The 23,876-nt window shown below is 49.1% G+C and overlaps 2 protein-coding genes across 3 annotated transcripts; one reads left to right on the top strand and one right to left on the bottom strand.

The window, feature by feature from the left end:
* Positions 1–40: 40 nt before the first annotated feature.
* On the bottom strand, positions 41–17,625 carry MYO19 (myosin XIX). Of its 2 annotated transcripts, XM_063173699.1 has the most exons (25): positions 17,574–17,625; positions 16,478–16,567; positions 14,791–14,935; positions 14,294–14,442; positions 13,949–14,062; positions 13,107–13,239; positions 12,823–12,892; positions 12,357–12,459; positions 12,048–12,144; positions 11,534–11,610; positions 11,082–11,172; positions 9,587–9,758; positions 9,318–9,391; positions 9,103–9,224; positions 7,384–7,497; positions 6,848–7,024; positions 5,856–6,002; positions 5,544–5,651; positions 4,984–5,054; positions 4,511–4,620; positions 2,619–2,782; positions 1,955–2,084; positions 1,735–1,820; positions 1,149–1,436; positions 41–789 (listed from the first exon to the last, which is right to left on the bottom strand). In XM_063173699.1, exons 2-25 carry the CDS (start codon positions 16,487–16,489, stop codon positions 661–663), a joined length of 2,883 nt encoding a protein of 960 aa, XP_063029769.1. In that variant the 5' UTR covers positions 16,490–16,567; positions 17,574–17,625; the 3' UTR covers positions 41–660. The 2 variants fall into 2 exon arrangements, with proteins under 2 accessions (XP_063029769.1, XP_063029770.1); XM_063173700.1 differs by lacking the exons at positions 41–789; positions 1,149–1,436; positions 1,735–1,820; positions 1,955–2,084 and adding an exon at positions 4,050–4,146 and having other exon boundaries at positions 2,649–2,782.
* A 181-nt stretch (positions 17,626–17,806) lies between these two features.
* On the top strand, positions 17,807–19,888 carry PIGW (phosphatidylinositol glycan anchor biosynthesis class W). Its single transcript, XM_063173964.1, has 2 exons — positions 17,807–17,859; positions 18,344–19,888. Exon 2 carries the CDS (start codon positions 18,358–18,360, stop codon positions 19,876–19,878), a length of 1,521 nt encoding a protein of 506 aa, XP_063030034.1. The 5' UTR covers positions 17,807–17,859; positions 18,344–18,357; the 3' UTR covers positions 19,879–19,888.
* Positions 19,889–23,876: the final 3,988 nt, after the last annotated feature.

The following is a 23,876-nucleotide window of genomic DNA, read 5'->3' on the forward strand; positions in this document are numbered from 1 at the left end:
TTTTACTCTCAAATGTTTTTGTTGGGAAGGGTCAGACACCTTGAGAAGGCATTGAGCAGTTTATTTTAAATGACATACACAGAGCAGCTGAACATTTTCAAGATCCATGAGCAGCAAAGGAGGGTTCAGAGCACTCCTGGGCAGGGTGGTGCTGTCTGGGAGCTCTGCACACACCTGGCAGCTGTGAGAGCTCTCTGATTTTGGTCCTGTAGATAAAAGCAAGAGCCCAGCCCTGCTTTTCCCTGAGACATCTGCCCCAGCTGGCTGCTCCTCACCCCCCTGGGACACTGGTGCTCACTCAGGACGGTTGCAGGAATCAGGAATGTTTATTTGCATTATTATTTGCTCACTCTGCCTGCTGCAGGCAGCTCAGTTCAAGTATTCATTGCTTCAAGCACCTGATCTGTTTGGCATTGATTTGTTCCCATAGTGTTGATATTTCCTGTAACGTGGGGGGGAGCAGGAGCTGCTCCCAGCCACAGCAAACGCAATTTAATGTTATTTAAGGTTATTATGATGTGCATTATGAGGTGTGTCCCTGTCCCTCACGCTGGACGTACAAGGCAGCGCTGGGGAAGCTCTGAGGTAGCAGCAGAAGGGGACACTGAGTGATTTGGAAGCAGCAGCTTGCAGGGAGCCCCCCTGGAGGCCAGGCCAGGGCTATGTGGGCAGGAGCTCCTGTCTGTCCAGCAGGATCTGGTTGAGTCCCGTGATGGAAAACGCCTCCGTGTGGGGGCTGACGGTGGCAAAGTGCAGGGGGGACCTCCTGCAGTGGAACCTGACAGGGCCCTGCGGGGACAAGAGAGGAGAGTTCAGCCAGGTGGGCAGCTGGTTTTGTTACATTTAGCTCTGGGGTGTGTGAACCACTGGGCCATGAGGACAGAGGAGTCCTCGCAAATGGGCTGAAGAGAACTGGTCACTGCAGAGATGCCAGCACTGAACTGGACTGAGATCAGCTCACACTCTGGAGGTTGGGGTGCTCAGCACTGCCCTTGCAGCAGCTCTGGCATTTCCTGCACGCAGAATTTGATGCCAACACAACAATGTCCCCCCCAGACCCGAGGGAGATTTGTAAGTGCAGTTTCTGAGGGCAGGCAGTGGGAGATGCCACCCCAAGCTGCAGACAGGAGGGAGGGGTGGGTGGGTACCTGTGGGAGGGCTCTGATGGAGGCGATGCCACAGCCCAGGTGTCCCCTGGGGCTCTCCTGCAGCGCCCTGAGGCAGCCCAGCAGCGCCAGCGCCCGCCGGGGCCCCGTGGCACTGCCAGGAGCTGCAGCCAGCACCAGCCCCAGGGGCCAGAGCTGCACAGCTGCCTGCAGGGCCCACGCTGTGCCCAGGGGACAGGCAGCTCCAGGGGCCAGGGCAGCTCCAGGGGCTGCCAGCTCCTCTCCTTCCCCCTCATCCAGCTCTGCTGCTGCCAGCGCTGCCGCTTTTGCCTGAAAGACACAACAACAGCAACGGCAATTCTCAAATGTCCTGGGCACAACTCAGGACTGCAAAGTTGAGTCTGTAAAGAAGGAGTCTGCAAGGACAGCACACCCCAGTTTCCATGCAGGTAAGGAGTGAGTTTGTGCTGCAGGATGAGCCAGAAGCAGCTCTACAGGACTGGCATCTGCTCTTCAGCTGGAGAAGAGTTTTCTGGAGCTGGGTTTGCAGTTCTCAGAGCTGTGACTCTTTCTCAGACCCCAAGAAGCCTCAGGCTCCTTTCAGTGCTGTCCTGTGCCCCAGGCTCACCTGGCACCTCCTCCAGCCCCGCTGGATGGCGCGGGCAGCCCTGCGCAGCCTCTGGAAGCGACTCTTGGCCAGCCAGGAGCGAACAGCTGGGGATGCAATGAGAGAAACAAACCTGAGTGCTCAGAATCTCTGGGGATGGCACTTGGCCACTTGTGCCACTGTGATCCCCCAGGGTGACTGGAAATGTCCCTGGCTCTGTTCTCTCAGCCCCACGAGTCACCTGCTTGGATGAGAGTTGCAGAGCGTTTCTCCTTTGCTGTTTTCTTCTCTTTAAATCTTCTCCAGCAGCACTGGATGCAAAATGCCTTCTCATTTAACACCTCTGCTCTCCTGGCTTCCAGGAGCTCCAGCTGCAGTGGGGAACAGGAGCCTGGAGTTACGGATGGGATTGTGCTCACAGCTCTTCCCTCTCTCACAGCCTCTTGGTGTTTGCCAGGGGACCACAGCCTCATTCACAGTGTCCTGTGACGGCTGGATTGGGTTTGGGAAATGTCCCCACTTCATTTGTGCTTTTCAGGTAACATGGAAATGAAAATGGAAGTTCTTGGGGAGGAAAGTGGAGCCAGCAGCAGCAGGTTCATACCCAGCTCCACTGAAGGGGCTGCTTCTAGGCAGCAAGCCTGGCAGAAGTGCCTTTGACTCCCTCCTCTCTTTCCCAGCCAAACGTGTCCTGTGGAGCTGAGGAAAGCTGCCATCCTTACTGGAATTCTGACACAAGTGCAGCTCCTTTCCAACACAGAGCCCATTACACAAAGTGCTCTGCAGAGCTGGGTTCTGATGGGTGCTTGATTGGGTTTAATAACTGGATGGAAAATGCCCAGTTCTGGTCACACTGGCTTGGCAGGAGTTTGGCCCTGAGGCAGGAGCCAAGGAACAGCACTTACCAGGGAATTGGCCAGGAACACTTTGGTTTTGCCACAGAAGACTGAGGGGATTCCTGCTCCATCCCCTGCTGCCTGAGCAGGGCTTTGTCCCCTGAGAGCATCCTGGAGGATCTCCAGAACAGCAGCACGTGGTGCTTTGTCATCACCCATCGCTGCAGGCTCACCTGGAAGGGAAACACTGAGGAGAAGGCACCACAACATTTGGAACTGGGGCCAGGGCATTGTCTTTGCACTGAGATTTCTTGGCCACTTAGAGGGGAAACCCCTGCAGCAAGGGGGGATGGCTGAGAGCACTTGATGCTGCTCTGTTGAAGGCTGAAATGTGACAGCACAGATTGCAGCAAACCAGAGTGGGGTGTTTGAACTGGGCTGTGCCTGGGTGCTGCCCTCTCATCTGTCACCACCTCTGTTCTCCACAGGTAAAACTCACCTGGGGCAGATCTAGGCTGAACCAGGGAGGCTCGGGTGTTCTCCCACCCCAAACATCCCACAGGGAAGCAGGAGAAAGCAGCAGCAATGCCATTAAGAATAGACTGAGCAGCAAGAAAATCCCATTAAATACTCAAAACTCAAAGCTGTGGGAGCAAAGAACAAAAGGCAGGGAATTGTAGCCTTAATGTACTGAAAAGTGCAGGAAGGGGAAGCAAATTCTACACAATTGTACAGCTGTGACAGAGCACTGGGAGCAGCTTTGGGGTCCTGGACTGAGCAGGAATTTATGGCAGCAATTACAGGTTATTAAAGCCATTTCTGGGACACAGTGCACAATTTTTTACATCACAAACAGCTCATCCAGATGAATCTCTTTGGAAATGGAGACAGACTTAATTCAGACCTGGAACAAGAGATTGTTGCAGGAGTTCCTGCATGCACAGAGCTGGATGGGTTTTGCATCATTCCATCCTGGATACTGTTTGCTTTTCTGCTATAAATATTTCTAAGGAGATGAGAGCATTTTAAGGTCCTGAAAACAAATAGAAGCAATTCTTGCTTGCAGGAAGACATCTGGTGGCTCTGGTGTTCGTGGGGCTGGGCTGATAAGGGAACCCAAAGCTTATGCCTGTGTTTGGGAAATTGTTTTGCTTTGTTTGCAGCTTATTACCCCTCAAGATAAAAAGGACTAAAAACCCATCACAAAGAGGCTTTGCACTTAATGGGTTTGTAATTGAGGGGGAAAGATCCACTGTGTAAGTAATTTTCCAACCTGCACTTCCTTGCTTCACCCCATTTCCACAGGGTGAACAGATTTCCACCAGTTTTACTCATCTGAACAAGCTGGTCCTGCTTCCCACAGCTGCTGCTCGTTGAACTGACCCAGTGGGTGAATTGGGGAATCAACTGGGGCACAGAAAGGGGCTGCAATAACCTTTAACATTAAATGTAACCACCTGACGAGCTCCTCCTTTCAGCAGCTCATAGCAAAGGCATTACCTGTGGGCTGGGTTGTGTTTGTTAAAGTCCATCCTGACTCTTGCTTAGAAAAAGAGAAGAGTGCAAAAGGTACAAGAAGCAGCAGAGTCCAGGTAAGCTGGAAGGTCAGTGATTCAGCAAGGAAACAAGGAGGGGGGAAAGAAAGGAAGGAAAAGGAAAATAAAGCAAAAGGTAAGTGGCTTTCAAGTCTACTAAAGAATCAACTCTAAATCAAATTATATTGGGTGAGGGGAACCCCAGACACCTCTGAAACTGATTGTTCCACCCAGGAGGAGCACAGAAAACCAGCAGTGAGGGGTAAGATTTTAAGGGTTAAGCAAATTAGAAACTCAGGTTGGTGATAGGTTAAAGAAATATTTTAGAATAGTGGTGAATACAGTAATTACCTAATCTGTGTGATAGCAAATGGCTGCAGTGACAATTTTTACTTGATGGCAGAGGGATTACCTGAAGAAACTTACCTGTTTTCTCAGCAGGATGAGAGCTGCTTTTATCCCACACTCTTTTTTTGCTGCAGCCCCAGGATTTCCTCAGCAGTTCGTAGCGCTCAGTGAAACTTTGGAAAGGGATCCTGGGAGACAAAATGTAAAATGTGCAGTGAATTCCAGGCCAGAACCATTACTGTAAATACCTGATCCTTTTTGCTGAATGGTAATAACTCATCCTCTGAGGAGGGAAAATTCCAGAATGGCTTTGTGGGTCCAGTGCATGGGATGCAAACAGACTGATGCCTGAATGGTCAAACAGGCCAGAAAGTTCAGAACTTGTGAAGAAATTCAGATTTCCCTGTAACAGCAGTAAAGCCAGGGCAGGGATTGTGTTTGGATATGCTGATGGTGCAAAATATTTGGGTTTCCTGCTTATAAGCTCTTCTGAATAACTAAATGCCACTAATTGCTATGGAAATGGATAATGCTGAAGAGGCTGGACTTACCTGACTGGGAAACCTGCTGCACTGATGCTGATGGCTTCCACTATGCCACAGGCCTGGAGCTGGCTGAGAACCTGAGGCACAAATTGAGATGGTTTAGGCATAGCTGACTTTGGTGGAAGCTGCTCCTTGTGTGCCCAGTCCTGGGCATCCACAGCCAGTGTTGGTGTTTCCAGGCTCAGTGTTGGTGTTTCCAGGCTTAGCAGATTCCAGGGGTGTTTAAAGCCTCACTGCCCATCAGAAGAGGCTCTCTAGTTACAGCTTTAGCATCTGCTGCTCTGCTCCCAAAGCTTCTCAGCTTCCTGGAGTGAGCAGAGTTTTGTTTTGAAGGTGTTTGTGTGCCCAGGGCTGCTGTTGGGAGGGCAGCACCCAAATCACCCCAGGCACGAGGAAGGTGCAGCTGGAAGAGCTGCTGTGCTTGGGAGCTGTGTTGGACAAGCCCCTCAGTGACTCTGGAAGGGGGTTTATCTGTTCCAAAATGTGCTGTGCAAAGAGCTTTGTAAGTGAGTCAAGGTGCTAAGAAACTCAGTGCAGAGCCCTGGGGAAGGCTCTGGAGGAGTTACCTCTTCTCTCCTGAAGGTCATGGCCCTGCAGTCAGCGTTGGGCTTGATGCAGCGGATGTAGTGGGGTGTGGTTCTGCTCAGAATCTCCATCAGGTGCTCCAGGGAGCTCTGCAGGAACAAACAGAGCTCAGCAGGGCTCCTCCTCCTCCTCAGGGACCTCCCACCCACCCCATGGAGCTGCTCTGGGCAAGGATGGCTTTACAGACTCAGTGTTAGAGCACAAAATCCACTCTGTGGATGCGTTTCATCAAATTGTTGATGGTAAATCCAGAAAGTTTCCAAAATTACAGCAGAGACCTGAATAGGAGGTACCTTGAACTTGGACACCACTGTAACAACAGCTGCTCTGTTCTGGGTTTTGGTGTTATTTTGGTTGTTTTCTGTCACAGGGAATAATTTTTGAAGCAAAGGATCCTTTGAGTTCTGCAAAACGTGGATCAGCTCTGGAGGAACAGCATCCTGCAAACAGACATGACCTGTCAGTACCTGGACCTGGCAGGCAGCTGCACCTCTGAAAATAACTAAGAATTGCACATTTAGAGACAGAACAGAATTTCTGATGCCAGATTTGATGTGACCACAGCTGCAGTCTCACATCTGATGATGTGCATTCATTCACAGATTTAGGAACAGAAAACAATGTTTGGCTGAACATTCTGCAAATGTACAACTGCTCCCATCACTGCTCTTGTTACACAGCCTAAGGGAGCTGCAGCTCTCAGGAGTGGCTTAATCCCTGAAGGACAGACTGCAGCAGGCATTAGAAATATTCCTTTGAATTAAGAGATGGAGTTTTATTGCTAAATAAATAACAGCACTTGCCATAATTGCTGGGGATGTCAGAGCTGAGAAGGGACCCTGCTCTCTGCAGACTATTTCACATTTCACTTATTCCCTGATGGCCAAAATTTGAGTACTTTGAGTACTTTCAGCAGTTAAGCCCAGCTCTTGTTTCTCATAAATTTATCAGATTTTTTTTGGGAATCAAGTGCTGTATTTGCAGTTATAAAAATGCCCTGATGCCATTAACAATTCTGCATCCCCCAGGAATGGAAGAAGCCCTGATTTGGTGATAGTTCACCTCAACCCCAGCTCAAAGCTGTCACAAAGCATCTGCTGGTGCCAGTGGTGGTTCAGAGATCCCACCAAGGACATCACCCAGTTTCACATGGCCTGAAGGATTTATTTGCAGCAAGGTATGTCCAGTACCCAGCACTGAATAGATTTGTTTGACTTAAATCACTTTAGGCCTGTAGGATACTTTTAAGATTTTTTTTTAAACAGCTCTTTCTGCAAACACCTACCTTATTTTTCTCCACCATTGCTGCCAGCTGATAGCAGACTTTGCCAGCATAATGTGAAATGATAAAGTTGGGCTTCTTACTGAATTTATCTCGACTTAAACACTGATTACTGGACAAGGCCTTCTCAATCCTGGTCTGGAACAGGTGAGTGTTGGAGGCTCTGTTCAGGCGACACTCCTGCAAGGACACACAACTGCAGCATCTCTTGTTTGGCACAAAGATCTGACTCTAAAAGCTACAGCATTTAACATTCAAATTGTGGCAATTTTACCTTTAGAGCTGCTTTGAGTATGCAAGGCCTGAAATGTTGGGGAGGAAAGAAGTAATTGAGGTTTCATATTTGAATCAGAACATCCAGGATCAGAGGGAAAAACACAGCTCAGAACAGGAGGAAGCAGATTTTGTGAAACTGCAACCCTGCAGAAATGTTATAGCTGACAGGTTTTCTATTAATTTACTGTTTGTGTTTTCTTTGATGTTGTGGGACAAAGGCAGAAACCTGGGCCCAAAAAACGAAAGGTTTGGATCACACTTACCTCATTCAGCAAGGAAAAAATGCTGAGGGGATTTCCCTCTATCAGGTCAAGGCAGTTCTGGTTATCCTGGTAGTTTATGAATGACCACTGCAGGCCCTCAGCTGCATATTCCTCCTGCAGGGAGAGGGAAGGGGTTATTCTGCAGCAGAGGGCACCAGAGCTCAGAGCTCTGTGCCTTGGGCAGCTGATCCAGGTCCTGTTTGAGGAGTTAATCCCAGCTCAGCTCCAGGTCAACACCAAGCTTGAGAAAAAAAAACAACCCACATGAGGATATCCTACCCCAGGTAGCTTTTGGGTGTGGATCAGAACCTGCTGGAACAATTTATCTGAGGATTTGGGAACCCCATGGATTTATCAGAGTGAGCTGCAAGGCTGCTTTAGAGAGCAAACAAAGGCCACAGTCACACAAAGCCTCTCCTGGCTGTGCTGAGATTTTCCCTGAAGGACAAGGAACAAGCAGAACTCCTTCCCTGGACTGGGACACAGCCCCAGCCCAACCTTTGTGTGCCAGCCTTTACTGCCTGAGCTCCATTTAGAGCAAAGCCTGATCTGAAAGGAAGTGCAGGGAGATACTGGCTGGAATAATTGGTACAATATTTATGCTGAATTACAGGACAAACTGTCAGCAGTGTTTAACAAGCACAAGCTCTGGGCAGTTATTTGAAAAGCCTCCTGCCAAAAGCTTGCTCAGCACAGCCACTAATGGCATTTAAGTGGTTTGGGGGACAGCCAGATCCAGAGGTAAGAGGGCAGGCAGTGAGTGGGAGGGGTGCTATAAACAGAGGTCATGGAGCCATTTCAAGCAAAGCAATTGTGTGCCTGAACTTGCTTTCCATCTTCCCTGACCATTAACCCCCGGCATGCTGACCAGGGCAGGCAGGGAAAGCAGCCTGGCAACAGCAAAGCACAAATGGCAGTCAATGAAATACTTGACTCCTGAATAAATTGACAAAACCCCACTGTGAGGCAGGAGGTGCCAGCATGCTGCTGCCATAAAGAAAATAATTTCCCTGATTCCAGTTAATGGCAAAGAGCATTTTGGTAATGGATCTGCAGTGGGGAGGGGCAGAGCAGCAGCTCTCGCAGGGACTCTGCACCTTGCAGGGCACTCAGATGAGAGCTGGAATGAGCAGTGTGTGACCCCTGAGGGACTGCACAGTGCAGAAAAACCTTCTCTGCTGTGAAACAACAGCATTTGTGTCCCTCCTCACTCAAGGATAAAGCTGCAGCACACTGGGGGTTGTTTTAAAGGCACCAGCATGGCTGGGGTCAGGGAGCTGTGCCCCTGGGGCAGGAGGGCTCCACAGGTCCCACATGCCCAGGTGTGGGTGACAGGGCTCTGGTGGGCTCTGCCTTCACACCAAGCTCAGCCCAGAACTCCACTCTTCAGGGACTTTATGCTTCATGGCTGTAAGCAGAAACTTCCAAGAGAATCTCAATTCAGGCTGCTCTTAGCCTAAGAATTTAGTCTCAAGTGTTCAGCTCTCTGAGGAGAAGCAAGCAGAGATCCAGTGGGGCTGGGAACAGATTTCCAGTGCCCAGGAGACAAAGCTGGGCCATTCCCACTGCCCCAAAGGCATTGCTCCCTCCCACTGCTTTCTGTGCCATTGCTGACTGAAGGTTCCATCTGACCACGGGCACAGCAATGCAATCAAAGTGACAAAAAGATGCTGGTTTAAATCAGATATTGAAGATTTGATCCTCACTTTGGGGTATTACCTGCTGTGCCTTCAGGTAGTGAGCTACAAAGTGCTGCTGCAGTTTCTCATTGGCATAATTAATGCAGAGCTGCTCCAAGTTGTTTTCAGGGAAGGCTTCAAACCCATAAACATCCAACAAACCTGGAAGCAGTGTGGGAGGACAGGGAGCTTTAGTTTAGGAGCAGCCTGGAGGGCTGCTGGCCCCTGAGTTAAAGCAGGGTGGGATATCCATACCTATGAAGCTGGTCCACACTGAGGGATCTGTGTAGATGTTTTCATTTATGACCAACACCAGCCATTCAAACAACCTGCAGACAGCAACAGAGGGATTAGCTGGAAGCTGCTTGCTTGCAATAATCAGAATTGTTTCTTTTACTGCTGTTTCCATCAGCGTCACTTGGAAGGAAGAGGAATTTCTGATGTGCTGCCACAAAACAGCAGCAAGTGAATCCTTCTGGCCTCCCCATTCCCTCCAAAAATCACCTGGATGAGGCCACCCTTACCTGGCATAGATGACTTTGGCCAGGCAGTCCCTCCTGGTCTCACACTCAGCTCTGGAGCATGGCTTCTTGAACACCTGCTGCTGTTTCCCAGCAGTGATTGTTCTGATCCTCAAACATTCCAGGAGCTCCTCAGTGGGAATCTGGAGCAGCTCCCCCGTGGTCTTCACAAACTCTTGTTCAGGAGAACAAACAGTGCAAGGTTACCTGCTGTGCTCACACCTCTGAAGGTAAGGAAGGTATGGGGATTGTGTGTGAAAATGCCACTTCTGACAGCTCTCAAATTAAATGTGGATTTTGGATCTTTCTACCCAAACTTGGGAGTAAGGTTTGCAAAACCAGACTCTTAATTTGGATGCAGAGTGCCTCTAGAATTCTGGATCCTCTCTTTAGAATGAATACCAGAAAAAGCTGAAGCTTGCCACACTGAAGTTGATTTTCTCTCTAGGTGTGTCTTTGTTACTTTTTCACCTATTTGAGCAGGGACCTCAAAATCCAGACAGACAAATCAATCAGTCATGACCAGGGAACAAGCAGGGATTTGGGGATAGAAAGGAAGTGTAGAAGAATGTGTATTTGCTGACAAAGCATTTATCTTTCTCAGCTGAGCTGCATTCAAAATTATTTGAATATTAAGTAGTTTGATTTCAGAGCATGCCCTGAAATTGTAGCAGGAACCTTCACTATTCATGGCAGTTTTATCTCTGAAGGAAATCCAGATCCACAAACCTCCTGAAGACAGGCAGAACAACCTCTGTTTCTGCTGCAATTTAACAGATTTGTTGTCACAGCCTTTTGGCCTTTATCATGAAAACTTCCAAGCTTTCCTGTGAAAAGCCCTGCTCTGCCTCTGGGTCAGATTTCTGCCAGCCCTGTGATGGCAGAGTAAGATTACAGACAAGAGGCACAGTTCTGCCAATAATCCTCCTGAAATCACTGGGTAGTGCTGCAGTTGCCCTGACCTGTCAGGGAGGGATATTATCTCTCAGGGCAGGGGAGCATTAGGTTTTTGTTTGTTCACAAAATCACACTTAATTTTGGGTTGCTCATGGCTTTGATTGTATCCTATCAGCAGGAGAGTTATTGTTCAAATTCTTTTCTTTAATAAGGAATTCTTTCTGAACTAAATTAAGGAATTAAATGAATTTAAATTAAACAAATCCGATATAATAATTTAAAATGCAGTAAATTCAGTACAGTTTAAACAAATTTATTAATTTTCAAAATTAAGTTATTAATAAAGTAATTAGACTTATTAGTAGTTAAAAGGAATTAATAATGAAAATGAATAATAGTTAAAATTACTCAAGTGAAAATTTGGTAGATTTAATAAATTTTAAGAAATGTTAATAATGAAATAAATATAATAAGTAAATCTAAATTAACTAACTAAATAAAGGAAAGAATTCTCTCCATTCTTTCCTTTCTCTAATCCTTTCCCTTGGGCATCTGCACTGAACTAACAAGACTCTGGAGCATGGCATGGTTGTTGCCTCACCTTTGGTTTTGTCTTCCAGCTCACAAGGCTGAGATTCATCCAGTGGATTGGAGAACTGAACATTCCCGAGGTGCAGGAGGCCTGATAACACCTGCAATGCAATCAGGGAGTTTTTCAGGACAGCTGCCCCCAGGGCAGGCTCCCCTGAGCTCTCCTTTAGCCTGGAACAGGGCAGCTCCTGCACATTCCTGCACAGAAGGCAGGAGCAGGAATTCTGCAAGAAGCAAACAGACCCCAAACTTCTGTGTGTTCTGCGGTCCCTGAAGGCAGACTGAAATTCAGAGGTGCACACTTTTACCTCTGACCTAACCTCTGTGCAGCCTGATGTGGGGCTGAGGGCCCTGCAGCGAGGAGCAGCAGCTCTGCCCAGGGGCAGGGATTTATCCCAGCAGCAATCCCACCCTGGGAACACATTCCCAACACCCTCCTGCTGTCCCTGCTGGGTGCCTGACCTTGAAAATATTGCTCTGCGTGGCACGGCCGATGCCCAGGTGGAACATTGCCCCTCTGGTCACCTCGAAGCAGTCCTCTGGAAAGCCAAACAGTGCTCTTGAACAAGCCAAGCACACAAACAGGGGCAAGCAGAACATCTCAGCACATCCCATCCAGCTGGAGTGGTCAGTGCAGAGCAGGGCAGCTGTCTGGGTAAATCCCACACACAGACTGCAGAACCAACCCACTGGCTTTTTCTGTCAGCTGAAGCACAAGCAAAGACAAGAGAGTTTCTAAACAAAGCCACAAAGATGCAAATTTGCCAGGCCAGATGGTTTAAGCCAGGTGACTGATTTTAAGCTTTAATAGTGCCAAGTGAAACTTAGAAAGAATCCCATTAATGCAGGTGGCTTTGCAAAACATCTGCTGTTGGTTGAGCAGGGCATTGAACAGGATCTATTTCTGCCTGCCTCACTATAAAGCTCCAGCCATTATTAATGGATTGATTAATTAATTAGTGAGGCTAATCTTTACCATCTAAGTTTCTTTCAGAATTTGGCAGCCAGCGGTACTCAGCCCCTTCTGGAAGGTTCCACTCCAGCCTCTCCTCTGCTGTAGCACCTTTTGTGATCTGGAGGCAGAAAACAAGGTAAAAATTGAATTCTGCCTTTGGTGTTTACAGCTCCCAGACAGTGAGGAATAACATACTGGGAGGATGATTTAATTTGGAAGCCTGGGAGACAGGGAAACTGGTAATTATTAAAAGTTTCAACTGTGCTAAATCTGGTGATTCCATCCCTGCTGTGTGTCAGAAATACTCAACAAAATTAACTGCAGGCAAACCTGATAAAAAATATGGAAGTTTCTTTCATTGGGAGCCTGATAGGCAACTCTTGTTTTCTCCAGAAGGAAAGTCTGGATGGAAGCACCAGTCAGATGATGGAATCTGGAGAGGGGAAAAAGAGCAAAGATTTCAACAAAACCTCTTCACAGAATCTGGGGGGTTGTGTTGTTCTGAGACCAACTGACTGAGTACTTTGCAGTTCACCTTTAGTTTTGTTCATATTTTATTTAGAGTTCTTAAGTACATCTCTGTTTTTCCATTGCTCTCTTTTAGAGACCTTTAGGGTGAAAGCTTGTAGGAAAAAAAAAAGGAAAATAATAAGTTTAAGCTGCCAGCAAACCAAAATACACTCTAAAAGACATACAATATTCTATGGCAGATTTCAGAAATAAGCTTTAAAGGAACGAGATGATGAAGATTTAAAGGACCAAGACAAGAGGTAAGGTTTTACCCAGTGATCCTTACCTGTCCAGCTGGAGCTGGATGTATTTCCCAAACCTGCTGCTGTTGCTGTTCCTCAGGGTGCAGGCGTTCCCTGTAAATTGCCAGAGGCAGACACAGAACATCAGAGTGGTCCCACTCTGCCAGGCAGCACACACAGGTATTTGGGGTGCTCTGTAAGCAGCTCCAGTATTTGAGGAGTTTGTTTGTAAGGAGAGGACCAAGAGACAGCTTAGACTTGTGTGGGAACAAAGGAAATTCCCACAGTGGCCATTACTTTAGTTTGCTGCTAAAAAAGCCACATTTACCAAATGCTTCCATGACAGGGTTGGAATCCAGCACTCTCCTCTCTATCCTCTCCACAGTTTCAGTGCCTTTTGGGGAGATAACTGAGGCAGCCACAGAGGCATAGAACTTCATAAGGCAGCGAGAGGTCCAGGTCTGCAAGGGAGAGATGTGACAGTAGCTCTTTAACATCTTATCAGTTAAGGCAGTGGAGCACTCCTGCCTTCTGGAAACACAGTGTGCAGGTGGAGGGGAGGCTACAGAGAGGAACTGTGTCAGGTTTGGAGCTCTGGTTCAGTGGGAACTCCGTGCCACAGACACACATTTCAGTGCTGCTGCAGTGGCAGTCTCCATGGAGGTGTCACCGTCTGCAGGCTCAGCCAGGAGGAACAGCCACTGCCTTGGGATGGAGTGAATGTGAATGGATTTTGAGTCATTAACATTCAGCAAAGCATCCTGTTCTTGGGCTTTAAAATACCCTCAGTGCTGAGCAGGGATGGACCATCACAGGAGGGCCAGGGCAGGAGCTGCACCCACTGCTCCAAGTCTGCACAGAGGGTTTGCTGAGCTCCCTGACAGACCAGGCTGAACTCAGGTGCAATCCCTGCTGAATGATTCAAAGCCAGCCCTCCAGAAATGACAGATGTCACCTGAAGAGCTGCTATATTAAGCAGAGTGTGTTTAACTGCAGCAATCACTTAATGCTTCACACACATTTCAAGAGAGTCGTGCTGGGCAGATTGGCTACGTGCTGTGTCAGAGGGGTTTTAATTCATCTTTGCTCATTCACTGCACTACTCTGCACTACAAATCACTGGCAGAGCTCAAAACTTGAGAGCAATGTCACAGAAAAACATTTCCTTACCTTCCCAGCACCACTTTCTCCACTCACAATGATGGACTGGTTCACAGGGTCCATCTGCTTTTGGACATTCCTGTAGGTTTGCTCAGCCACTGCAAAGATGTGAGGTTTTAAATCCTGGCAGTGAAAGAGAATATTCATATTTAAGAGTATAGTAACCACACAGTTCAACAGCAATGGACAGCAAGGGTCATCTCACATTCACCTGAAAACAGCACTGCTCTTTTGACAGAACTAACATTTCACAAGAAATGGGGTTTATCCTGTGGGAATATTTTCTCAGATAAATTTGGAGCAGTTTGACACCTGGGCTGTGCAGAAGGGCAGTGATCTCACACACAGGGTTACCTGAGGACAAAGTGCAACGTGGTACTCCCTCATCAGCTCAGGTGAGTAGAGGCAGGAGAAAGGCTGGAAAGGATTTAAAGCCACCAGGCTGCAGCCAGCATTTGTGTAGAACAGGTTGACTCTGTATCTTGCTTGAAGACATTTCAGAACTGAAAAGCAACAGCTTCTGTCAGCATCTTTTGCAAAGTATGTTTGACCCTCGCTGTGCCTGTTGCTAGCAAGAGTCTCAGGTGTGTTACCTGTCAGGTTTAACAGGGAATGAGGTGACCAAGAGAGTGCTGCAGGTGTAATGTACACAACTGCAGGTGTGATGTACACAACTGCAGGTGTGATGTACACAACTATAGGTGTAATATACACAACTGCAGGTGTAATATACACAACTGCAGGTGTAATGTACACAACTCCTGTGGTGATGGTGTTAATGCAGTGAGAGCAGGAGCTGTCAGAGCCCAGCAGGGAGGGGAGCCCTCAGCAGACACTCCCTGGCTGCTCACCTGTCCTGGTTGTCACTGGGTTCACCTTGGTGAGGTCATCAAAAAGATGCAGCTTCTCTTCATCACCGAGGAAGGCTCTGACTTCTTCTTCAAATGATTCACTGAGGTCATTCTGGATGAGAGAATCTTCCCTTTGGCCATTTTCCTGGAGGGGATGGCAGATCAGCACCAGTGAAAGGTGAAGAGCTGGACTTTCACCTCATCCCTTGCTCCAGCTCTTCTGCTGCTTCCATGTCACTGAATTTCAGTCCCAGCAGGAGCCAGACCCCAGGATGTGGGAGCTGCTCCTCCTCCTGCTCTGATCTTAGAAAAGGGTTCTGGCTGTGAGCAGAGGCTCTCAGAGAACGTGGCCTAGGGCTCACACTGCACACACACACACACCCCATGCTCTTTAAACTGGCTCATTTCTGAGCTCTGCATGTCATGCATTCAATCCAAGCAGTGCCCTGGGCTCAGGGAGGCAGGAAGGGCTGCAGGTACAGCTGGGAGCCCCTGCAGGCTAAAACAAATGCAGCTTTCCTAGCAGACACTCTTATTTACAGGGTGAAAGCTGCAGAGTGCACACGTCACAGCCAGGGCACAGGAATGGTGCTGGGAGAGGAGCTGCCCTGCCTTAGCTGAAGTTTTGTCCCCTCTGAATCACTTAAAATATTCAAATCTCAGCCTCTGGGCTCCCGTGTCCTTGACAACATTATTTGGAAGGGCACACTTGTTGTGTGTAATGGAAAACCAGCCAGAAGAGAGATTCCAGGACCTGTTTGCCATTGCTGGGGAAAGGAGAGGCTAGAAGAGAAAATGAAGAGTGGAAAAGGTGCCAGTCCTGATTTCGGCACTCTGTACACTCCTCTTGTTATCTCCTTGACAGAAAGTTCTCCAAACTATCCCTGCTCACCTGTACCACACGGGCAGCATCACCTTGTTTATACAGAAAATGCTAAATTTAGTCAGCAGCATTCTCTCTATGTGAGCTGAGCTCATTAATACAGGGGAAATGCACTGCAAACCCCACTTAGCATGGTCCTTAAAAGAAAAAAAAATGCTGCTCATTTATGAGCATTTTTATCTTTTGCAGACAGCACAAATACTTCATTTCCAGTGATACAGAATTTTACACAGTAAGGGGAAAAAAAAAAAGCTTAGCAACGCAGTAAAGCCCTGCCATCCAAGTGATTTCTGTTCTTCTCCTCTGAATGAGCACTAAGCAGCTTGCTGCTGTCAGAGAACAGAGAACAGACACCACAATTAGGAAACCCTGCATGGGCTGAGGAGTTCCTGCCATTCCCCTTTCCCCCCATGCCCCTGTGTCACAGCAGGCAAGTCAAACCCACTGTGAGACTGCGAGGCCTGAGGAAGGGCTTGGCTCTGCTGCCCTGCTCAGCCAAAAGCAAAAGAATATTTGACAATAAATCCCAACTCTCGTGTCCATTCACCTTCCTGCACAAACACCCTTAGGATGTGCTTGCTGCCTGCATGAACCCTGCCCTGTTAGAGCCCAGGGCACCACAAAAATGACTGCCTGGTGTCTCTAATTCAACTCAAACCCACAGTAAATAGTCCAGTAAATTCGTGAAGCAGGGGTGAATATTCATTAGTAGTTACCTAATCTTGACTTTGTGGAAATAAGCCAAGAATTCTCTCCTGGCAGTAACATTTAATTAGCACACACAATTCCTGCTTTTCTTTTTACCTGCTTTGGCATCTTGTCCAGGCCTGTGGAGGGGAACACTGGAGAGGGCCTTTACTTTGGGGTACTTCATTCAAATCACACTGGAGAATGCTTAAATAAAGAAAATAAAAACAAATTTCGATAAAAATAACTCTGAGCATGTCATTCTCCAGTGGGTTCCACAAGCAAATCCCAAAGATTTCAGACAGAATTACTGATCCCAGTGGAGCATAAGTAACACCAGAGCTGGAAATCCTACCCAGAGTGATGGCCAAGTGCTGCTGCCCTGCAAATAAAGCTTTTTTGGAGGGAATTGTCCATCTTCCCTTCCATCAGGAATAAAATGCTTTGCTTTTCTTTAATAAATCACGTTTATTGGCAATAAACTGCAACTACTTGTTAAATTCCTCCTGTTTGGTTGGAGAAACAGGGCAGATCTGAGGGTCTGACAGCGCCAGAGAAGCCGGAGCGTTGGGAAGGGGAGTGACTCGGAGAAGTTTGTGTTGTTCCCTTCCTGCTTCCTCTGAAAATCCCTGGGAGCCAACCCAAGGTGAGTCAGGCCCTTTGAATTTCTGTGATAAACGCTGAGGTTCCAGTCACACCGCCAGCAAGAATTCCGTCCTTCCTGCAGCTCAGCCTGCCATTACTTCCATTCCTTTTCTATTCTAATTCTATTCTACTCCATTCTAATTCTATTCTAATTTTGTTCTATTATACTCTAACCGTTTTAACTCTATTCTAATTCCACTCTATCCCGTTCCTATTCAGTTCCCTTTCCTGTTGCATTGTTATTCCTATTCTATCCCTAATTTCCTTCCTAGCGCGGCACTCGCAGTCAGTTCGGAGCGCGGGGCGCGATCGCACGCCCAGAACCCGGTCAGACCCATCCCTGCAGAGCCTTTTGTGCCGGCGGATCCCGGGGACACAGAGGACACGCGGGGACACAGAGGACACACCGGGGACACGAGGGACACACCGGGGACACGCGGGGAGCCGGGCGGGCCGCGGCAGCTCCCGGCCGGGCGGGACCCCGGGGTGGCGGGCGCGGTGTCCCCTCAGGGCCGCGGCTGAGGCAGCACCGGGCGGGACGGGCGGGCAGGGCCGGCTCGGGACTTACCGCGGGCGGCAGCGGGGCCGGAGCGGGAACGGGAGCGGGAGCGGGGCGGGCGGGCCGGGGAGGCGGAACCGGGGAGGGGCTCGGGCGCTGCGGAAGCGGCGAAAGTGCGGGCGGGGAACGCGGCCCGGCTTTACTGAGCCCGGCTCCACCCCGGCCCGGCTTTACCCCGGCCCCGCTTCACCGGGCCCCGGCTTTACCGCGGCCGCCTGTCCCGCCCTCACGGCCCCGGCCCGGCCGCGGGCCCCGCCGGCTCCGGCCCCTCAGCGCCATCCGTGCCCCGCTCCCGGTAAGCGGAACCCCTGGTTAATTCACGCTTTTTCCACCCCGCAGGGTTCTCCTGCTGTAAAAAGGCACCTGGGGGCTGCAGCTGCTGCTGGTACTGACCAGGCAGCACAAAGTTGGGTAGGATCACGTTGTTACATATCTGTGCACCACAGAGGATGTGGCAACGTGTGTTCTACAGAGCAGTAAGATTATTCACCATGTGAGTGTTCAGTGGAGAATTTGATGTTTTAGAGATCTCCCTCAGAAACGTACGAAGCATCTTGTTGGAACGCAGCAGGATGAAAAATGCCGGAGCTTCCTCAAGCCTAAGCCTGTGCCTGTCCTTGGCTTCCCAGGCCAGCTCCAGTGCTGCTCTGTGTTCTTTCAATTGAAAAGCAACTCAATAACTGATGAAATCAATATTGTTTTAATGAAGTGATTCATTTATAACGAGTTCAGAGACCCGTTTTACAAAGCTACCTCAAGTTCACGTTTTGTGTTTTCAGAGGAAGGGAGAAGAATGTCCCAAAAACAGCTGAAAGAAGCTTTTATCAGCAATCTGAACGGAACGAGTTTGCTGGAAATTTCTGCAGGCTTATCCCTTCCTCCGCTGTGCCTGCTGTGCAGAGGGCTCCTCCTGATCCTGCACTACCTGCACCATGGAAAACCTGTAAGCTCAAGGACGTACAGCCTGCTGCTGGACTTCCTGGTGCTGGTGTCTCCTCTCGTGTTCTCCTGCACTGTCTTGTCCCCAATCATCTTTTTCATTCCAGTTATCCTTGCTGCCTTCTGTGCCGCAATATTTTCCAGAATATACAGCCAGACAAAATGGAAGGCCAGAGTGCCCTTGGGGCAAATTGTAAAAGAATTCCAGAAGGCACGCTTGGACCCCGAGTGCATTCCGGCAATAACTGTGTTCCGTGTTTATGTCAACGTGCTGACATCCATCAGCATTTTGGCCGTGGATTTCCCGCAGTACCCCCGGCGATACGCCAAGGCCGAGACCTACGGCACCGGGGCCATGGATTTGGGGGTGGGAGCCTTCATCTTTGGAAATGCTCTCGTCTGCCCTGAGGTTCGGCAGAAGCCTCACAGGACTCAGCCCAGGTTCTCCAGCCTGGCCAGGCAGGTGTTTTCTGTATGGCCACTGATTGCCCTCGGCGTCGGGCGGCTGCTGAGCGTTAAATCCATCGAGTACCACGAGCACACCTCGGAGTACGGCGTGCACTGGAACTTCTTCTTCACCCTGGCGCTGGTGAGACTCGCAGCCTCTCTGCTTTTAGCCATATTCCCCAAACACAAGGCTTGGCTCGTGGCTCTGGCTGTGGCTGTGCTCTACCAGCTGCTCCTCAGCACGACCTCTCTGAAGACGTTCATCCTGCACGGCAGCGACGGCCGGGGCTCCCGGCTCGGCTTCCTTGACGCCAACCGGGAAGGGCTCTTCTCCCTCTTTGGCTACCTGGCCATCTACCTGGCGAGCGTGCAGGTGGGGCTGTGGCTGCTGCAGCGCAGGAGCTCGGTCAGGGGCTGGCTGGAGGCCCTCGGGGGGCTGGCCCTGGCCGTGCTGGGGCTGTGGGCGCTGCTGCAGCCGTGCCAGGCGGGCACCGAGCCCGTGTCCCGCCGCATGGCCAACCTGCCCTTCTGCGCCTGGGTGCTCGCCCAGTGCCTGCTGCTGCTGGGCTTCTTCGTGCTCGCTGACCTCAGCCTGGTGTTCACAAAGCTGCTGGTCAAGGGCTGCAGCGTGCCCTGCTGCTGGAAGGTTGTGCAGCCCCCTGATTCCAGGAAAAAGCAAGGAATGGAGGCTGAGCCGGTGGGAAGGCAGGACAAGCTGTCACAGCCATGCCTGATTAGTGCTATTAACAAAAATCAATTACTGTTTTTCTTGCTAGCAAACGTTATGACTGGTGCTGTGAACATCTTGATAGACACAATCCACAGCAAGGCTGCCTTTACATTATGCATACTGCACGGGTACATGTTTTTTAATTGTTTAATTATGTATATATTGCACGCCAGAAATATAGTATTAAAGTTTTGGTGATTCCACTTTGGCTGAGTGGACTAGCTGGACTTTGTTTGCTGTAGTTGGATGATGGCATTTAATGGAAAAATCAGTATTTTTCCTGAACGTGTTGCAATAATTTATAATTTAGCAGAGCTTTTTATTATTTAGTCTTGATTACTCTTTAATGGTTAATTTCACCAGATTATACAGTTGATGATCTTACCTGTTGGGAGTTGTTCCACATTATCCTGAAAACTTAGGTTTGAAGGTTGCTGAATATTCCTGCTGCTCCTGAGAGTAAATTGTTTTACAGTTAGTGAACTGTGCTCATACCCAAGGAATTAGATAACAAGGTAGAGCAGAAACCAGATGAAAAGTAAGATGAGGAGTAATTATATGGAGAGAGAGGCCTAGCTGTGTCAAGATTTACCTAGTTAAGGCCCCTGCATAAATAATAGATAAGAATAATTCTTTATATAAAATGTATTTAATAAGTGGATACTTGAAAATGTTTTGGCCCCAGTCCTGCAGAGATTTATGCATATGCTTGACTTTGATGGTAGTAATTGTGGAATGTTAATCATATACTGAAACCTCAATTAGCCTTAGAATTAAAGCTAAATTTCACTTCCGTCCCCACTGATGAATATAAATGAAGACCTGAGATAAAGTGTGATGCTCTGAAGGATAAACTCAACTGCAGATGGATTCATAAAGCAGTTGTTGGAGGTTGTGGTGCAGATAAGAGCAGCACTTTATAAGAAAATACAAAGATACCGAATGAATTCAGCTCCAACCTGCAGACCAGCACATTGAATGCTGCATTTTTCCAGCTGAGATGTCTCCAAGGGAGGACATTTGGTATCAGTTTTTATTAGCAAACAAACAGGTTGCAGATGGAAAGAAGTGCAGTGCACTGGGTCAGGGTTCTGGCAATGGCTTGAGAAGGGAACTGCTCAGTTTGTCACTCTTCCTGGCCAGGCCAGAGCACAGCACCCTCTGTGTTCCCTTTCCTGACTGTGACAATTCTTCCTGACCTCATCAGGTCGGTGGGAAGAGAAATACACTTAAAGATTGTGAGGAATTCAATAATGGGATATAAACACTTTAGGAGTAGAATACCAATGGTAGTTGGTGATAGATGCCCAGTGTCAGTGGAGTTACAGCAGTACACATGGGCCATATTCCATATTTCTCCTTGTCTCTCACAAGTGATGAATCATCAAACCTTTGGAGAATAAGCCTCTAAATCAGATTCCTTAAGACAGACATGCTGTGGAAGAGTCATACATTTATTAAGTTCTCCAAGCCCCTGGCCAGCAGAAAGGTGAAGTCTGAGGATTGCAGGCTGTGGCCACGCTCAGTTCATGCTTGTTTGCTTCCAACTTTAAAGCCAAGTAGTCTTGAGAATGAAAGCAAAGCAGCCTGTGTTATCCTGGGGACAGATGCAAGAACTGGCAACAACCTCTTAGAAACAGTTGTCAGTTTATAGCAGAGTTTTCTGGTAACTGGTGGATGTGTTTATTTTAAAACACTTCCTAGACTTGCCTAGGGAAGAAAGGTCTCCCTCGTGAACCAACTGGCACTACTCATTTATGCAGAATTACTCATGGATATTAATTTTTGAAATATTTAAAGCGCGGGACCTGCAGCGAGCCGTGCCTGTGAGCACAAGCCTGTGGTGTGATTCAGAGCGGGCTGGGTGTGCCAGGCAGAGCTGTGTCTGGGCAAGCACGGGGCACCCAGGTGCCAGCTGCTCTGGCTGGAGCAGGGAGGACGTGGGAGGCCGGGTGGGTGAGCTCCACACGGGCTGGTGGTGCCAGTTCAGGGTGCAGCTGTGCTTGGCACAACAGCAGCGAGAACAAACCTCTCACCAAGGCCGGCTTCTCATGCTGACACTTCTCCTGCTTCTAATGCTCTGAGGAGTAAGTTGGAGGTTGTAGCCAGGTGGTTTTGGTCCCTTCTCCCAGGCAGCAAGTGGCACAAACACAGGACATGGCCTCAAGCTGCACCAGAGGAGGTCCAGGTTGGACATCAGGAGGAATTTCTCCATGGGAAGCATGGTCAGGCACTGGAAGGTGTCCAAGGAATGACTGGATGTGGCACTCAGTGCTCTGGGCTGGTCCACCAGTGGATCAAATGTTTGGCTTGATGGTCTCAGAGGTCTTTTCCCACCTAAATGATTCTGGGATTCTGTGGGCTGCTCACCAGTGAGTTAATGAGACACAATTCTCATTGCCTGTTGTGGATAACAAATGCACGGAGCTCTGCCCTGAAGCCACTGGTGCAGCTCTGAATGCTGAGTGTCCAGCCTGTGAACACAAGAGAATTGCCCAGGCCTCTGAAAGAACCCAGAGATGCAATTGGGCATCCTCTGATCACAGGAGGAGCAAACAGCTCTGTCTGGGTTTGAAAAGAAGTGGAAAGTGAACTCCAGGACACTGCTGCTCTCCACAGCTGGAGGAACAGGAACTCTGCATTTCACTTCACTCTGGGCTGTTTTAGACAAAGATCCCTTTGTACACATCAAAGGTATAATTTTTAAAATCAGAAACTTTTATTTAGTTGTTACAGAATGAGTAAAAATTGAAGATGTTTCAAGCAGGAAGACTAATGCTTCAACCATCATGTGTCACCTACTTCAGCAATAGTAAAGCAGAGGAAAACAGAAATCGTTTTCCCTTTGCTGCCATAATTCCACCAAATGACCTTTCTGTAGGGCTGCAGGGTAGAAAAATGCTGGGATATGGTGGGAGAGTAAAGCTGATTACATTTATCCTTAACTTTTTATGAAACATCACTAACTCCTTAACACATCTGATTATTTTTAAGGATCAGCTCCAGCAAGCCTCCTCTCCCGGCTGCAGTGGTGTCTCTTTTGAAGTCAGAAGTTGCCCCGAAGATTCCAGGCAGTATCGTATTTCAAAGCCCTGTCCCAGAGAACAGGTATTTCTTCCAGGCAGAGAGGCTCATGCAAATGAGCACAGGAAGGGGCTGGCTGCCTTTCCACCGCCTTGGAGATAACAAAACAAGCCACGTGTTCCAGCGACTTAAAAAAACCTTTAAAAATCCATGGATAAAAACGGTATTAATGTAATGGTGCTTTTTGTATCAATGTGCACTCCAAGAATACAGAACCTGGGACAATGCTGCTGTTGATGTGGGAGGGAGGAATGACACAGGAAAGCACATTCCTGCAAAGACCTAAATTCATCGTGGTTCAGAGTGCTCTGGTGTGAGAAACTCTCTCTAGTAACAAACCCCCAGCTTTCCTGCTGCAGAAAACCATGAACACACCGACTGCAGTTCCCGTTACAACTCGAGTAAATGAGCTCCTGCACTGCACATCCCTTTTATGCAGACAGGAAAGAATCCTGCTCCTTTATTACCTGCCCTGCATTTTCCTGTGAGGGCTTTACTTATATACATACACAACAAGAATGAACAGGTCAGATGTATTATTCCATAGTTCAAGAAAGACTTTGGGTTCGTTGTTGTTTTTGTGATTTCATTTTTTTTTTTTTTGGGCTGGTTAATTTAGGCAGCCACAGGATTTCGGGCAGGCTGCTCTGGGGTGCTGCAGGCGCCAAGCAGAGCTGTTCAATCCTGCTCGGCCTGGCTCGGCACCAGCCGCGTTTGATGCCGGGGCAGCGTGTGAGGCGGAGAATTCAGCGAGCCCCAAGGACAGCGAGTCCAGCGCTTATCCCTGCACAGGACACCCCAAAACCCGCCCCTGGCCGTGCCTCAGAGCGTTGATCTCGGCGCGGCTTTATCAGCCCGCGCTGCCGGCGGGGCCGTTCGCACTCGCGGTAACGCCCGGCCCGGCCCCGCTCGTTGTAACCCCCAACGCCCCGGGGCCGGCACCCGCTCCCGGCCCAACCGCCGGCCCGGGGGCCGTTCCTGGCACCGCCGGGAGCCGTTCCCGACGCCCCGGGCAGAGCCCCGCGTCCCTCAGGGCCGCCGGAGCGGCCGCAGCGCCCCACGGCCTCGAGGCCAGGCCGGTGCCCGGGGCGGGCCCGGGCGGTGCCCGCGGC

The sequence above is a fragment of the Melospiza melodia genome, chromosome 21 (genome assembly GCF_035770615.1).
Source record: "Melospiza melodia melodia isolate bMelMel2 chromosome 21, bMelMel2.pri, whole genome shotgun sequence".
Lineage (NCBI taxonomy): Eukaryota > Metazoa > Chordata > Aves > Passeriformes > Passerellidae > Melospiza > Melospiza melodia.